The sequence below is a fragment of the Barbus barbus genome, assembly GCF_936440315.1.
Source record: "Barbus barbus genome assembly, chromosome: 31".
Classification (NCBI taxonomy): Eukaryota; Metazoa; Chordata; class Actinopteri; order Cypriniformes; family Cyprinidae; genus Barbus; species Barbus barbus.
In genome coordinates, this window is record NC_136759.1 from 24,073,907 (window position 1) to 24,092,459 (window position 18,553).

At 35.8% G+C, this 18,553-nt stretch overlaps 2 protein-coding genes across 2 annotated transcripts; both read left to right on the top strand.

The window, feature by feature from the left end:
• The first annotated feature begins 1,614 nt into the window (after positions 1-1,614).
• Positions 1,615-6,550, top strand: LOC306851667 (small ribosomal subunit protein mS22-like). Its single transcript, XM_079388090.1, has 8 exons — positions 1,615-1,782; positions 2,182-2,339; positions 2,548-2,712; positions 2,961-3,104; positions 3,186-3,269; positions 3,373-3,518; positions 4,132-4,240; positions 6,333-6,550. The coding sequence occupies exons 1-8, from the start codon at positions 1,656-1,658 to the stop codon at positions 6,420-6,422; spliced, it is 1,023 nt and encodes a 340-aa protein (XP_079244216.1). The 5' UTR covers positions 1,615-1,655; the 3' UTR covers positions 6,423-6,550.
• A 1,194-nt stretch (positions 6,551-7,744) lies between these two features.
• On the top strand, positions 7,745-17,748 carry LOC306851669 (delta(3,5)-Delta(2,4)-dienoyl-CoA isomerase, mitochondrial-like). The gene is made up of 10 exons (XM_079388093.1): positions 7,745-8,224; positions 10,079-10,247; positions 10,622-10,710; positions 11,343-11,467; positions 11,722-11,770; positions 12,561-12,625; positions 12,801-12,871; positions 12,965-13,036; positions 13,738-13,888; positions 16,745-17,748. The coding sequence occupies exons 1-10, from the start codon at positions 8,191-8,193 to the stop codon at positions 16,847-16,849; spliced, it is 930 nt and encodes a 309-aa protein (XP_079244219.1). The 5' UTR covers positions 7,745-8,190; the 3' UTR covers positions 16,850-17,748.
• The last annotated feature ends 805 nt before the right edge of the window (positions 17,749-18,553 follow it).

The window sequence follows — 18,553 nt, forward strand, 5'->3', positions numbered from 1 at the left end:
TAGTCGGTGTTTAACAGGTTTCACAAGTACAGTCAAAGCAGTACACACACACACACACACACACACAATTACCCTGATCGACCTTGGTCAACAACAGTAGTAATAAAAAGGGAGACAGTATCATAGCTCAGCTAGTAGACTAACATTGCATCAGATTATTGTAAATAGTGAGATCACTAAATTAGTCTGTTAGTGGTGATCACCATCTGTCTGATGCAAACGGCTAGGAGCACCTTTAGAGGGACATACAGACCTTAACACTCAGGATCCCACAGTCAGCTCTTTGGGTCTGCTCAAAGTGATTGACATGAAAAGAAAAACATGCATACATACATAAATACATAAACAATTCTAACAAATAAAAACAAGTTTCACCTAAAAAACTCATAGCTGTTTAAATGAGATAGATGATGACCACAGGAACCCTTGTCAAAATAGGATAGACAACACAAACAGACAAACCAAACAGCAGATCTTTAAAAAGTATGTAATATGTGGTGCTATTTTTCAATTACCATATACTTGTTGAAAAAAGTCAGCATCACAGCAGTTTAGCAAAATATGAGTAAACATCAGCATATACAAAAAAAAAGATTGATTGATTGACTGATTGATTGATTTGACTTCGGAATCTGGGCATAACATCTAAGCTGATAATGTATCTTGTTGAATCCCAGTGTCTTCTGATTTCAACTTTGGGGTGTGCAAAGGAAACGATTTATTTAATTATTTCATCAAGGACATACTTGACCATGTTATTGTAAGAAAATAAATAAATACACAAATAAAGTAGGCCCACATAAATAAATAACTTTTTTTTTTTCTGCGTGTATTAATCCACAGATAACTGTAAACCTCTGGCGCCATCTACTGAGTAAATTATTGACCCTTCACCATCTGTACCAATACATGCTTTATCAGCAAATGTTAGGGTCTGATAAATGTTTATTTTACTATATTAGTGCGGACATCTTCATGGACTTTAAATCAGGTTTATGATATTTTCTATTGCCTAACCTGAGAACAGCCCCTGATCATATCCCTAAAGAGAAACCTGTGCAAATCACTGTATTTATGTATAAACATGATTTGACTACAAGTTCACATACAGTTCACGTTTATCATTATTTTACAAATTATTAGCAAATTTGACAGTTTAATAGTGTACTATTAAAATCCAAGAGAGAGATCAATGATCCTCTTTTCATTATTGCCATTAATTCAGAATTCGGATCAGTGTTGCAGCACATAGGAAAATGCGTCCCGTGCTTTTCTTGTTCTTATTTTTTTCCCTTCTACATGAAAGTAGAGCTGCCATTTAGCAAGCAGTAAACTAGCTTATCAATGGCCATTTCATTTGCATGATAATCTTGATAGGCTACTTGTTAAACTCTGTGTTTACAGTCCTTTTTTGCGTACATGTTTTCAGTTGGTAAATAAAAAAAAAAGGAAACAAATAATATATATATATATATATATGTGTGTGTGTGTGTTGTTTGTTTGCTTGAATGAAAATGGTGGTGGACTACGAAAAAGCTGTCCCTTTCTGTTAGAACTCTGTTCTCGGATGTTATTTACTACATCTCCCAGCATTCCATGTGGTTCTTTGAAAGGTGAAAGTTCACTACACAGCCGCAGTGATTATCATTTACAGCATGGCTGCGTTCGGTTTCACAAGGTGTTTACTAGTAAGGTCTTCCTTTTGCGTTAAATGTGCAGATCATGTGCAAACGCGTTTGCAGACAACTACGCGAATGTTCTGTGTATCAGCATCACGCAGTAGTAAGTATAGTCACTGTAAATGAGACGTTTAATGGCTCTGTGCTTCACAATAGTGTAGAGCTGACCTTGTATATCACGTTTAATGTTTTGCCGTTTTAATGTCTCATGTGGCTACTAAATATAAAATGGATTTTTGCTATAGCTAATAAAATTACCACAGTAATTTACCGTGTTTTATACTTTGATGCTGTTGTTCTTATTTGGAATGAATTAATACGCATATAAATACTGTGCTGTAACGTTATATGATAATTGAGTACATAAGTAGTATGGTATATTTCAAAGTACCATTTGTATTACCATGGGATAACATAACTGTTAAGTTAAGCGTCATACAGTTGATCAGTGTTCATTTATTCAGTCAGTCAGTGAGTGATTGATTGTCCCTTCTTCTTCCAGGCTTTGTGGATGTACCTAAAGCTCAGTTCACAGACACAGAGGTTCAAGACATTCTGACCAAAATCACCGGTCTGGACCTGAAGAAAGCGTTCCGACCCATAAGACAGCAGCTAACACCACCTAAATACAAGCTTATGACAGACACAGAATTAGAACAGGTGAGATTTTTGATGGGATGGGATTTGTGAGATGACGGTTATATGAAAGAATAGGGCTAATGAGGGGATGAGATACATGATGAAATGGAAAGAGATTCAGTATGGCATTTAGGAATAACATAAGATAGCATTTTTGGTGTGAATGTACAGTTATTCTGCTAGAAAAACGGCTGTCTTAATTGGGTTTGTGTGTTCTGCTGCTGAGCAGGCGGTGCGTAAGGCAGAGGAACAGGCAAAACATTTGTTGAAGTTGCCACCGGTCCTGCCTGAGAGGAAGCCCATAAATGATGTGCTCTCTGAAGATCAGATGCTAGAAGGCATGGACACTGCTAAATATGTCTTCACCGACATCAACTTTAACGTCCCACATCGAGTAAGAAAAATACATTGTTTGGGGAATCTGTGTTGTGTAAACTTTCATTTTACATTGATTTTAAAAGTAATTTATGAACGTTCCTGTTCTTGGGTAAAAACCCGAATAAGCCAATTTTTTTTTATGCACTGTAATTTCTTGGTAATTTTCTGATCTATTAATGCAATTTCTGATCTTTTTGTGTGTGTATTGTCTTATTTGTCTTTCTTACTGTTGTAATTTTTGTTTCTCTCACCATTATTCCAAAGGAAAGATTCATTGTTGTGAGAGAGGCCACTGGAACCCTAAGAAAAGCAACATGGAATGAAAGAGATAGGTTAATACAAGTTTATTTCCCCAAAGAGGGTCGTAAGATTACACCACCACCCATCTTTAAGGAAGAAAACCTTAGGGTATGGAAAGTGCAAAAGCTGATTAAGTCTTATTGATTTGCATATGTATTCATTCTGACAAGTGTTTCCTTCTCTTTACAGGTGGTCTTTGAACAGGATAGACACGAGGATGCGTTAAACCAATGCGTTGTCCAATTCGAACCAGACTCTGCAGAATTTAAGGACGTGAGTTGCTGACAGACAGATGCATACAAGGGTTGGGCGATAAACTGTACCAGTGCATGAAAACATTATTCTTGGAGAGAATAATATTTATATGGTCTTTTAGGTGCTCAGGCTGACCTATGAAGACATTGAAAAGCATGGGAAATACGATCTGCTCAGATCCACAAGGTTCTTTGGTGGTTTGGCCTGGCATCTGGTTAATGGTCGGCGAATTGATGGCCTTCTTGTGGACATGTTGCAGAGAGACCTGTGAGTATGTGTGAGAAAAAAGGAATGATCTGGGTTCAGTGCATAAGCAGATGGAGTCAGTTTCCACAGAAGAAAAAAAAATGGATTTGTCACTCAGTTTTGTAAAAATAAAATAAAATAAAATGAAAACATGCTTAGAGTATTGCACTTGCATTGAATGTCTATTGGACAAGTGTACCAAAATTAATGTAAGTGTAGCAGAAATTAATCTTGTATTATGGACACAATTTATGCCATAATGTTTATTGTTGGTGTATAAATTTTCTTTTTGAAGAGTTTCAAGTGTGCATTATTGCATTGCTGATATAATTCCAGCGGGGAATTGTTTGCACCTCGTAAAATGTGCTTTATACATAGTTACATCATATCACTTTCTGGTATCCTTGCATGTACTGTATCACATGAAAGGAAAATGAAGAAAACACAAAAGAAGCAAGACGAGTGAACATCAGTATAGCTTGGAGGGAGCTTTTTTTTTTTTTTTTTTAAAGCTCTTGGAAGTTTTTGATTCACTGGCATTGCTCCCAGCACCTTTAATTTGAATTTAATTATGCGTTGTGTTGTGCGAAGTCTGGTTGCTTTGTATGATGATCATATGTTGTCATGGTTACAGAATGCAGGATGCAGTGAGGTTGGTGCGTCTGTTCAACTTGGTTCATCCTCAGAGTGAGTCTACACAGCAAGCTCAAAGACAACAGGCTGCTGGCCTGGACCTGCTCAAGGTGAATACACAGTACATGGTCTTCAGTGTTTTTTTGTGCATATCAATTCCACATCTTTTACTGTGACCACAAATTTTAACCACAGTTCAAGCATAGCTATAATGGTTTGAAATTATGGTTTTCTATTATCATTTCTTACTGTTACTATTAATTAATGTGCATGAAAAAATGTCCTATGGTTACTGTGAGCTCCTGTGACCTCATATGTACACATGTGCCAAAAACCTTTAGGCTGTATTTTAGACTGTGAGCCATTTATTTTTAAGATGTGTAAGTTAGGGGTGTCAGTTGATTAAAAATCCAATTAAAAAATTGTAACTAATTGCTCAGGTTAATTACACATGTAATCATAAATACATTGAATCTCTAAATTTATGTAAGGTCAAATTGTCACTGATCTCTAACTATTCACTATGACTTTTTCCTCAATTAACTCCTAATTTGCTGTTTATTAATAGTTAGCAAGGTAGTTAAGTTATCTAAAATATAGTCATGCAGAATAAGGCATTAATGCATGCTTTGTAAGTACTAACTAGTTAAGAGAACTGGTCCTTAACATAAATCACCTCAGATTCTAAAACTGCATTTTTAATTAGAGCGCAAGATTATCCACATATATACTAGAGATATAAACTCAAGTATCACTAAGTGTTTAGCCATGCTATTCAGCTCACATCTCTGCAGAAAAGATTAGCAGAGCGGGTCAGCAAAACTCTTCCTGTTCAGTCACTGTTGAAAAAAAAAACACATATAATGATGTGTGTTTTTGACAACTCTGGAAACAGGGAATAAGGGGTCAGGTCCAGGCTACATCACTTCCCATTAGCCTGTGGTTAGACCTTTAACCCATGCAAGGACGTCATTCAGAGTGCATGGAGTAAAGAAGGGCAAAAAAATATATTTTCGAATTCTGAGATGCCACCAGTAATTTGGTAGAGATGGTTGAATGACCGGTTTTAATGTGTGTAAGAGAGAGAGAGTATATATAAAGTTCTTTGAAAGGAAATGGGAAAGCATGGTAGATTTGATGAGGGGCCAATGTTTAGTCACGGTTCCTGCTTAGTGCACACTCCACTTAACCCTGTCTTATGTCACACTGACCCTTTAACCCCTGTGCCAGGAAGTCAAGCCAGTTGATGTAGCCGGCCCAACTTGAGAGGGTTTTTTTTTTTTTTTTTTTCAAAATTTACACAAAATAAATGGCACTTTTGAGAAATATCATGATTTAGACTCACATGAGACAAAGATGCTGAAAAGCTATACTAAAAGCTGTTTGATTCTATATGGAGTGGATTTGCCACCATGTTACATCATATTACCAAAAAAAAGAACAATGTACAGATAATGTAAATGTAGGATTATGTGTGATCCAACAGCAGTTACTACCAGGGTTATTATAGTTAACTAAAACTAAAAACTAGTTTTGTCAAACGATTAATCATGACTAATCGCATCCAAAATAAAAGTTTTTGTTTACATTTACATAATATATGTATGTGTACTGTGTATATTTAGTATGTGTATATATAAATACACACACATGCATCGATATATTTCAGAAAAATATGCTGTTTATTTATTAAATATATTTATGTATAATATAAATTGTGAATATAAATATATACATGTAAATATTTTCAAAATATATACTGTATGTGTGTGTAATTTATATATACATAATAAATGTACACAGTACACACATATATTATGCAAACAAAAACTTTTATTTTGTATGCGATTAGTCGCGAATCATTTGACGGCACTACTAAAAACAAACAAACAAAAAAAGCATTACTTGAAATAAAATAAGTTGCCAAGGCAAAATTTCTTATTTTCATTAAATTACTAAAACTAAATAAACACAAAATAAATAAATAAATGTGGTGTTAACCATACAGGCACAAAAAATATAGCCTATATAGTACGATTCTAAAATAACAGTGGGTAGTACACAAACGTCATGCACCCAAGGTGAATAATAAAAATCCAAAAACAAAATATTATTATTTATTTTTTAAGATAGGCTTGTGGTAATCCATTTTGTACATGTACTGTATGTGCATGTCTGATGTTTTTCCTGTCTTTTTCCTAGATCTATGCCCAGTATGAGTCAAGTAGAGCTGGATTCATCGAGTTGGCGGTGCAAACCTATGAACAGACCAAAGCACTGAGCTCTTCTTAAATACATTGAAGTGTTAAAACACTGGAAACAATAATCATTATGAATAAAAGTATCTGTCATATAGTTCAAATGTTGATGTCAAGTTTTGAAATATGTACTCATTCTGTACATAAAGAAATATTTTGTATAGAAGGTCTAGGTTTCTTTATTTAAATATTAACAGTTTCTTTGACATTTTTTCAAGTGTACTAAATCATCAGAGTAGTCACAAAAACAGTCCCACCCAATGTTTTGAAAGCACCAGAACACTGTCATCTCTGCACGTTACAGGAGAGGTTATTTTTCACATTATAATGCTTTTGTTGAATATTCCTGGGTTGCTTTTGCTGTATGTGTTGGATCATCGTCCATTTGTACTATGAAGTGCCGCCCAATCAACTCAACTGAATCTGGGCAGAGAGTCTATCTCTATACACTTCAGAATTCTGTCCTCTGTCACGTCATCACTAAACACCTGTAACCCAGAGCCACTGGAAGCCATGCACGCTCATGCATCACACTGCTCCATGTTTCACAGATGATGTTGTATGCTTTGATCATGAGCTGTTCCAAGCCTTCTCCAGACTTTTTTCCTCCTATCATTCTGGTACCGGTTGATCTTAATTTAAGACGTCCAAAGAATGCTTTTCCAGAAGTGGTCTTTTCACATTATAATGCTTTTGTTGAATGCTGTGAGTTCTCAGTCTGATCTGGTGGTGAGTAAATTCCTGAAGTTGATCAAGTTACCATCAATGAAATCAGTCTCGTAGAAGTCCAGCTCAAAATTGCACTACTGTAGATGGGGCAAAGCCTGTAAATGTCAACAGAAAACAACAGTTTGCAGGAATCTGTTTTACCTCCTTTATAAAATCTAAAGGCAGCTAATTATTTCATCCATAAATACCCATTTGTACAGTGTTTTTCTATACTTAAACATTGTATCGGGAAAATGCAGCTGTGCTCCCGAAAAGGAGCAAAATAAAATAAAAGCAGTCCTGTTGAATACATGTCAAAGGAGAAGATATTTTAGTACGCTTAGCTGTGGAAACACCCCGTTACTGGGTGCTAGTCTGTATAATGTTTGTATTACTTACACATTTTGGAATGAGCTATATTTGAAGTGTTCAAAATATCGCTGATTTATAAGAGGAAACAATTTGCAACAGATAAAATTAATTTCACAGCATTGCACATTAATTTGTGACGGTCAGATCTAATCAGAGATAGTCATATTATTGGGAGATACTAAAGTCCGCAGCTCTGCCTTGGAGAAAGCATATTGGCCAAATTAGATCACGTGTGCCTTGATGACGAATCACATGGCATATTTTTGTCAGAATTTTGTGCGTCAATCAATCGCTGTTTACGGATACCATAGAAATGAATGAGAAATGCCGTGAACTGAATCCTATCCTAATCCTACGCATATTATTCAGCATAGCAAAGTAGTCTCTCCTCCACTGACTCTGGTATCCTCCCATACGAGTCAACGTGTCGTTTACTGCCGTACAGATGGGCATCTCCTCTGTTAATAATATAATCTTTGTGCGTTGTCCTTAAAGAGCCACCGTACGTCAGAGGAAAAACATGGCGACGTCCTAAAAGATAAAAGCTACAGAATAAAACAACCTTAAAGACAGCTTTACATATGATCCGTGCTTACGTTTTGTTGTGACGATTACCTCAGCTATTTTAACCACTTAAACAGAAAAAACACAAGTTAGCATTGTGATAGTTTTCTTATCAACAGGTCTTCTGTGATTGTGAATATATTGGTCAAAGGGCACCGATGGCATTATTTGTATTGGGTTCTGCGTTCAGAAGTAAGTCACCTAGTTTGATCATCAAACTGCACTTGTTTAAATACTCTCATTAACAGTATTCACTGTTTGTATATGTTATTGTAAACCATTTTGTTCTAATGATAGTTGAGGTAGTAATGGAAACATTACAGTTGTCTGTAACTGCAGCTGAATATAGGTGAATGCGTCAGTTAACTGGGTGAAAGGTCACATAATAAGATTTTATTTTGCTCTTTGAGTGTAAAGAATATATCTAAACAATATAGCATATAGTCGTAATTGTAATTGGACAAATAAATAAAATGTTAATTTGTCATATTTAGTTGAGAATCCTTTGCACTGCCTTAAATCTGGAACTCACGGACATCACCAGAAACTGGGTTTCCTCCTTTGCCAGGCCTTTATTGCAGCTGATTCCAATTGTTGTTTGTTTGTGGGTCTTTCTGCCTTTTAGTTTTATCTTCAGCGAGTGAAATGTACGCTCAATCGGGTTGAGATTGACTTAGCCACTGCAGAATATTGCACTTTTTTACCTTCAAAAACTCCTGGGTTGCTTTTGCTGTATATTTTGGATCATCATCCATTTGTACTATGAAGCGCCGCCCAATCAACTTTGCTGCATTTGTCTGAATCTGGGCAGAGAGTATATCACTGTACGGCTGCTTCTGTCACGTCATCACTAAACACTTGTAACCCAGAGCCACTGGAAGCCATGCACGCTCATGCATCACACTGCTCCATGTTTCACAGATGATGTTGTATGCTTCGATCATGAGCTGTTCCAAGCCTTCTCCAGACTTTTTTCCTCCTATCATTCTGGTACAGGTTGATCTTAATTTCAGCTGTCCAAAGAATGCTTTTCCAGAAGTGGTCTGGCTTCTTTAGGTGTTTTTTGGCAAAGTCTAATCTGGCCTTGTTTGCACCTTGTGGTGAACCTTCTGTATTTGCTCTTGTGAAGTCTTCTCTTGATTGTAGACTTTGACAGTGACACATCTGCCTCCTGGAGAGTGTTCTTCTCTTGGCTGGATGATGTGAAAGGGTTTTTCTTTTCCATGGAGAGGATCCTCCGATCATCCACCGCTGTTGTCCTCCGTGGACATCCAGGCCTTTTTATGTTGCTGAGCTCACCAGTGCATTCTTTTTTTCTCAGAATGTACCAAACTGTGGATTTGGCCTCTCCCTAATGTTCCTGCTATCTCTCTGATGGATTTTTGTTTTTGAAGCCTAACAACTGTCTGTTTCACTTGTATGGAGAGCTCCTTTGACAGTATGATGTGGGTTCAACTCCAGATCTTTTACCTGCTTAACTGATGTAGAAATAATGAAGGAATAGCCCAATAGTCCATGAAACCATTTTTGAGTCAATTGTCCAATTACTTATAGTCCCTTGGAAAATAAAATAAAAAACACAGCAATGGCTGTTTTCAAATTTGATAATAATAAGAGAAGTATTGAACACTAAATCAGAATATTAGAATGATTACTGTAGGATCATGTGATGTCATATCTTTCATTTAAACTTAAATAATTTGAGCTTTGGGCAAACTTCTCACCCTGATTTGCTTAAAAGGACCTAATTTGAACTGCAATATGTGAATTGCATTTAAAGTGCTCGAACACCTGTTGAACTTTATAAATCCAGATCCGTATCTACACTCAAAAAAAAATGGTGCTATATAGCACTAAAAGTGGTTCCCCTATGATTATGAGCCAATAACCACTTTTAGTGCTATATAGCACCATTTTTTTTTATATCAAGTACATTTAATTAGTGTTAAACTATTCCTTACCTGTTTAGTAGTTTAATTTTAAACCGTTTTGTCTTTTGCATGTTAGAAGTGTAAACCTGTGTGTATTGGTCTGTTTTGTGATCAGAACAGGCTCTGTTGATACCGTTCATGAACGCTGTTAGAGGAATGTCTTCATCAGGAGGGCCGACACCCCCCTTCACAACCCTGTCAGTCACACGGCCAGCTGAGACCATCACTCACGTCGAGTTCTGCCGCCCGGAGAAACGCAATGCAATGAACAAGGCATTCTGGCTGTATGACGTCCATGCCCATATCAAACACTATGAATAATTAATTTATTTTAACCTTTCAGGTTTCCTGTAGTGCTTCATTAGCAATCATTTCACAAGAATAGAATGACATTAGTAATATTTTAACTCTTAAAATGTTTACATATGTCTCATCATTTATATTGGAAAGAGTGTCCATTTTATGCAATTTCTATGTTAAATGTGCTTTTTTGAATGGTGGTATGAGATGAGAATTTAAAGTGCAAAAAGATCTCCGTTATCTAAAATATTTGCAATCATGACAGGCTTAGCCATATACAAGTTATTATGCTGAATTATTGTGTGTTGGTGTTAATTCTTTGCTGTGCTGAATTACAGTATTTTTGTTTTACCTGCAGTGAAATGGTTGACTGCTTCAATCAGATCGCAGAGGACTCGGAGTGTCGTGTAGTGGTTTTCTCAGGTTCTGGAAAGGTCTTCACTTCAGGTAAAGCTTTCAAACATCTTGCTAAATATGACTGGTTGCTAGTCAGACTGTTTCTCATATAATACCTTTTCAAATTTGCATGATGTTTCATCTCAACAATGTTTTGACCACTGGCAACTGAATAGAACATTCTTCAATTTGACCAAAAGAGTTTTGTGGTGATCTAGATCTTTAAATTTTTTTTTTTTTACAAAATTTTGCTTGCCCATGCAATACGCAGTGCCATGGTACTACATGTAGTTTGACCAGGTGTTGCTGTGATGGTGGTTGTTTTCTGACAAAATAAGTCTCTAGATTTTGCTGTCTCCTTAATTTGTAAGTTTGTGGATTTTTCAACCTAATTTATTCATCAGATGGAAATTTTAACCATCCAATGCAAGGCATAATTCATATCCATAGCACCAATGTTGCGATAGTTTAATGCTTAGGGTTAGGGGTTTATTGAAATGAAATCAATCAATATGAGCATTAGTTATAGCAACACTTACCTTAGCACACGCCACTAACACTTTTTTTTTTAAATTTATATATTTAACTGCAACTGGAGACAGGAATTTGTGAAGATACCAAGATTGCATTGCTTATGTTTTATATGCCATATATAAATATGTCATGTAATAATTTGTGCACAGGTATTGACCTCATGAGCATGGCCAGTGATATTCTTCAGCCTGAAGGCGATGACACAGCCAGGATCTCATGGAACGTGCGCCGCATTATAACTAAATACCAAGAGACCTTCTCTGTTATTGAAAAGGTTACTATTTTAAAACATCATTCTGTGAAAGCATACACAGACAATTATCAAAATAAAAAATGAGATCTAGGTAAGATGGGAAATATAAGGGAAAACATGAAGATGTTTTAGAGGATTACAAGATTGTTGAACATTATGTTTGGCTTTATCAGCCCATTCCAAGATATGGATTTAGAAATGTACTGTCAAATAGGTTTTTATCTCATATGCACAAATCATATGTTTCATAATGTCTCTTGTGCTTCATTGTACAGTGTCCAAAACCAGTGATTGTGGCCATTCATGGAGCATGTATAGGAGGAGGTTAGTTTTTCTGTGTACAGAGGTTGCCATTTTATACTTTCTATCGGCTTTATAGTACAGATAGAAGATTCTGTTTATTTGTATAGCACTTTTCATAATACATATTGTTCAAAAAAATAACGGATTACAAACTCCCTGGTGATCTTAGCAACAACAACAACAACAACAACAAAAAATCAAGTTTAACCTATTCAGTTACAAGAATGTTCTAAGTCAGGGGTCTCCAACCCTGCTCCTGGAGAGCTACCATCCTGAAGATTTCAGCTCCAACCCCAATCAAACACACCTGAACCAGCTAATCAAGGTGTTCAGGGCTACTTGATAATCACAGACAGGGTTGGAGCTGAAGTCTGCAGGACGGTAGCTCTCCAGGAGCAGGGTTGGAGATCCCTGTTCTAAGTGGTGTCTAGGTGATGTTTTCTGGCCCAAACCAAAAGAGCCCATTGCCAAGTCTCAATGATATTTTGCTGTCTTATTAATTGTAAGTTTATAGATTTTTCTTCAACTAATTAATCAATCAGATGATAATCTGAACCACGCAATGCAAGATATAATTCATATCCATAGCACAAATTTTGCAGTAGTATAATGCTTAGGGTTAGGGATTTATTGAAATCATTCAGAGCAATAGTTAGAGTAATAATTGCCTTTTGTACACACCAGTAACAATTTATTGTTCCGAAAAATAATGGATTACAAACTTCCTGGTAAGCAAAAAAAATAAAAAAAATCAATCAAGATGTGTAAATATTATTTTTCCTTTTGTGTCTTTTTTTTTTTTTCTGTATAGGCGTGGACTTAATCACAGCGTGTGATGTACGACTGTGTACGCAGGATGCCTGGTTTCAGGTCAAGGTGTGGGCATTTTTAGATTGTTGTTCATTTTAACTGACTGCTTTTTAACCTTCAATTCTGTAAAGATCTTTGTAGGCCCAACTTGAACCCCTTTTATTTGTTTAATACCATTTTAGAATAAACGTAGATTTGCGTTGAATTTGAATGCTTGAATCGATCACCCTTTCCTGTTCAGGAGGTCGACATTGGTTTGGCAGCTGATGTTGGGACTTTGCAGCGTCTCCCCAGAGTGATTGGAAGCCGAAGGTACTCGCATAAACTTAAAGCATGTTATAGATCCAGTAGCAGTGCTCTGTGTTTATACAACTGATAGTAACATTTTCTTCTAATGTCTTCCAGTCTAGTGAATGAGTTGGCTTTCACTGCAAGGAAGATGTATGCTGATGAAGCCAAGAGCTGTGGATTGGTCAGGTGAGATATTTAGACAATAAAATGCACTGCCCTCCAAGAGTTTGGAAACGCCCTAGAAAAGTGGGGTTTTGGACAATATTTGCATTAATCCTTTTTAATTTGTGATAATTTTGCACTGATAATGGACAACACAAACTACGAAAACATATTTTATTACATAAACAGTTTATACATAGAAAAAAATAAAATTTTCGATTCATCAAAATATCCACCATTAGCAGCTATTACAGCTCTGCATAATCTGGGCATCTGAGCTGTCAGTTTATTCAAACATTGACTTGATACTGTATATTACTCCAAGCCTCCTGAAGGATTGCCCAAAGATGATTCACACTGGTTGGACACTTCTTATGGACATCACGGTCCAGTTCCTCCCATAGTAGCTCAATTGGGTTGAGGTCGGGTGATTGGGGAGGCCATTCCCATTGGCATCACAGACATGATGCCAGCCGACTGTTTGACCAAATAGGATTTGCACAGCTTGGAAGTGTGCTTGGGTCATTGTCTTGTTGGAAGGTTTAGGAAGGTTGGGGTGTTTCCAAACTTTTGGAGGGCAGTGTATGATATGATATGCTTTATTTTGAATATATAATATAGCAGCTGTATTCAAAACATAGAATAGCCTCAAGTTTTATTATAAATTTTTGTAAATATGAGTGTGTGTGTGTGTGTGTGTGTGTTCTCTCTTTTGTTGCACATAGTCGTGTTTTCCCGGATAAAGAGACTATGATGGCAGGAGCTCTGGAGATGGCAGGAGACATTGCCACCAAAAGTCCTGTAGCAGTCCAGGGAACTAAAGTCAATCTCATTTACTCCAGAGACCACAGTGTTCCAGACGCCCTGAATTACATGGTAAGATCTGAACTGAGTATTGAGTAAAGTAAAACGATATAAATTGACAAAGGGACAAGTATAAAAATAATATCAGTAATAATAAAGAAAACACACACAAACATGAATTCAGTTGGGATATGGGAATTAAAATAACATCAACACAAATGTAATGAAAGGCAGTGAAGATACAGACAAGCAGGGAAAATTCTTATTAAAACCTAAAAAACAACAATTTAACAGTACATCCATTTGAATTAAGACCTTTGAAATGCACCTAAGACAAACAAGGGATTAATCAATATTTGTGTTTGTCTTTGTGTAGGGTAGTGTGTTGTACCAATCTGTGTGAAAATTTCACATATTTACATATACAAAATGCACTAAAATTACCAAAGCACTTCATAGAGTACATGTTCCAAATCAACCCATTCTTTTATAACACCAGCAAAAATTGTCAGTCAACAAGCACAGTTTGTCACTCACAAAACATCGACCAGAAACACTAACAACAGGTGGCATTATACATCATATTCTTTGTTACATTTCTTTACAAAACAAGAATGACAACACTTTACTGTTCAGAAATGTTAATGAAATTGAAAGATTAACACCTGTGTAGGTGTTCAGCTACATCTAATTGTTTTGATAGTATTTCATTATTTACTTTATATTTAGATACTGAAGAAATGTAGCAGACTGCTGTTTTAGTCAGTCTTGTAATATGTTGTTTAGGTTTTATTATTAAATCTCCTTAAATGTGTAAATTAGTGTACAAATGCTAGAAATGTGGCTTTCGAAGGAAAGATTGCTATCAAATAGCACACCTAGATTCCTAACTGATGACAAAGAATTGACAGAGCAGCCATCAAGTATTAGACAGTGTTCTAGGTTATTACATGCAGAGGTTTTTGGTCCTATGATTAACACCTCTGTTTATTCAGAATTTAACAGTAAGATATTACTAGTCATCCCATTTTTTTATCAACTATGCATTCCGTTAATTTTGCTAATTGGTATGTTTTGTTGGGCCACAAACAAATATAGTGAAGGTTAGGTTAGGTTACTTTATTCGTACCCGCAGGTAAATTTGTCTTGCAGTAAAATGACAATGACAACCATCCATAACACAAATTCAAAACACATTTAAGAACATAATAATAACATAATAAAAATACATTACATGATAAATGATATAAATGCTCCAAGATTCCCCCATCCTACAGCTTATTTAACACAGTTAAAATAGCGGGAACAAAGCTGTTTTTATGTCGCTTTGTTTTACACCTTGGGATTAAAAACCAGAGGGAAAGTGAAGTGAAGTGACATGTGGCCAAGTATGGTTACCCATTCTCTGAATTTGTGCTCTGCATTTAACCCATCCTAAGTGCACGCACACAGCAGTGAACACACACCCGGAGCAGCGGTGTGTAGAGCTGAGGATCATCAACATAACAGTGAAAGCTAACACCATGTTTCCTAATGATAAGGGTAACATGTAAAGCATGAAAAATAATGGTCCTAGTACTGAGCCTTAAGGTACTCCATATTGCACTTGTGATTGGTATGATACCTCTTCATTCACTGCTACCAATTGATGGTAGTCTGATAAGTATCATCCAGTAGCACTAATAGAGAGATACAACAACGATTGAATGATAAGAGCAGGTCATTTGTAACTCTAATGAGAGCAGTCTCAGTACTATGAAACAGTCTAAATCCTGACCGGAAATCCTCACAGATACCATTTCTCTCTTAAGAAGGAACATAGTTGTGATGATACTACCTTTTCTAGTATCTTTGACAGAAAAGGGAGATTTGAAATGGGTCTGTAATGAATTAATTCTTTGGGGTCAAGTTGTTTTTTTAATGAGAGGCTTAATAACAGCCAGTTTGAAGGTATTTGGGACATATCCTACGGACAATGATGAATTGATAATATTCAGAAGAGGATCTATGACTTCTGGAAGCACCTCTTTTAGTATCTTAGATGGAATGGGGCCTAAAATGCATGCTGTTGGTTTAGATGATTTAACAAGTTTATACAATTATTCCTTTCCTATAGAAGAAAATGAGTGTAATTTTTTTTTTCACAGCAGGACTATAGATACTGTGGCTGACGGCTGCATGGTTACAATTTTATCTCTAATAGTATCGATCTTGGAAGTAAAGTGGTTCATAAAATCATTACTACTGTGCTGCTGGGTAATGTCTGCACCTTCTGATGTTATATTTTTTTGTTAATTTAGCCACTGTATTGAATTAATACTCTGGTGGACATTCCTGCAGTCAGCATGCCAATTGCACGCTCCCTCAAAACTTGCAACATCTGTGGCATTGTGCTGTGTGATGAAACTGCACATTTTAGAGTGGCCTTTTATTGTGGCCATGCAGCCTAAGGCACACCTGTGCAATAATCATGCTGTCTAATCAGCTTCTTGATATGCCACACCTGTGAGGTGGATGGATTATCTCGGCAAAGGAGATGTGCTCACTAACACAGATTTAGACAGATTTGTGAACAATATTTGAGAGAAATAGGCCTTTTGTGTACATAGAAAAAGTCTTAGGTCTTAGATCTTTGAGTTCAGCTCATGAAAAATGGGGGCAAAAACAAGTGTTGCGTTTATAATTTTGTTCAGTGTATATATAAAATTTAAGTGAATATTGAATTAAACAATTTTCAGTTTATTATCAGCTTATTTGCACATGAAATTATAAACCAACAACAATTGTAAGATTCCGTTTCTGAGCCGTCAAGTGCTCCTTTTAGGAAGACCGTTTGTGTCTTTTGGTAAACAGTAACAACATTTGTCATTCAATGATACAACTGAAAACTCTTCTTTTTTTGTTTTCTGTTCCTGTTTGTTTTTGTAGAACACCTGGAATATGAGTATGCTTCAAACCCAAGATTTAATGAAGTCAGCTCAGGCAGCGATGGAGAAGAAAAACCTCAAAGAAGTTACTTTCTCTAAGCTCTGAGAGTCTACACACCCTCACTTACAAAAAACTGCTTCTTTAATGAAAAACACCTGCTAAGTTTGGTTTGCTCATCTTAATCGACATGATTTTTACAACTAAAGTGAATTGTGCTATTGCATATTTCAATTCTGTCATCACATTCAGTGCCTTGATGCTGGTTCACAAATGTCAAATAATTAACCAAAAAATACTGCTAAACATGTTCAGTGCTGACTGCGGTAAAAACAAAATACTTTAAGATGGAATGGAGGTAAATGGCTTGATTTGCTTTTGTAGTTTATGATTTGTTTTATGATTTATCAGTGACTGCGTTACATGGAATGTTACAATCTGTATCAATTTCAATTGTGATATTTTTGCATCACAATAAAACAACTAATGCTAAAATAAGTGTATACTGTAGAACATAATTATATCAGTATGGATGATTTGTGAAGAGAAACTAGTTTGGTCTTGAAATATGAACTTCGTCACAGCTTGGATATTGTATTTTTCTGCGCGTCCAGGTTTCAGGTGTTCATTATCAACACTGTAAAGTTATTCACAGTACTGTGGACATCATATCATATTACTGGCTACCCAGTTCAGTATAAAAACTGCTCCAGTCTTGTATACACTGGAAACCATCATCTACAACCAACTGACTGACATCTGAGAGATAATTAGATAGAATGATGTCTGTGATGAGTTGGCTTACATTGATTCTGCTTATTGACCTGGTTTGCTCTGGTAAGACTGATTCTGCATTGCCTTGAATTAGTTTGTATAAAAGCATTAACTTCTAAATCAATTTCAAATGAAGCTTAAAGCTTTATGAAGCTAAAAAAGTAATTTATCTATTGATAGTCATGCTACTAGTTTGAGTTATTTCAGTGGGTAAATAAAGGAATAGTCTCTTTGTTTTTTCTCTTATTATTATTAATATTATTATTTGCAAGCAGTGTCATTTCTCCCTTATTAACACCCCCTTGATTAATTTAAGTAATTGATAAGATTGTTTATAGAACTTTAGTGTGTAAAGAAATTTAAAATAAAACTATTAAAATGTAATATTAAAAAAACAAAAAAAACTTTTTTTTCTTTTGAAGATCAACCAATTCCCCATTCATCATTATAATGGGTTATATGAAAAAAGACTGAATTCTACTTTTTCCAATTATGCTTTGTATTGCAATTTATGCTTTTATTTCAAAAGTGTTCCATGCATTTTATGAATGCAGAAATTGTCTATGACTTCATCTTTTTTTTTCTCACCTGACATGTTTAAACGAAACAATTCCCCCTCAAAGGGAACAGCATTATCATCTCCAGTATTTGACCACATTATTGTATTTTAAGTTTGCCAGTATGTTTACACTTATTGTCTTCATCAAGCTCCGAGTCGGTAGGCTTTTCTGGAGGAAATCACTGTTCTGTTTCTTGACATGTTATGAGATATAAATCTCACTGAGTTATTAATGCTCTTTCAATTAGTGTGGGACTTTTGTGATGGTACACCGAAGCTTTACTAGATTTGATCGAAGGGGTTAAAATAATTTAGCGCTAAAGGGTTGAGTAATGAAATGAAATGAGTAATCAATGCATCAAATAGAACTGTACTTAAATACTAACTAAATTTTGGCTCCTACAAGTCCAGATAAACTTTTATCTGTCCACGTGTACCTACTTAACCATATTTTGGGGACAAATTTGTACCCAAAAGTG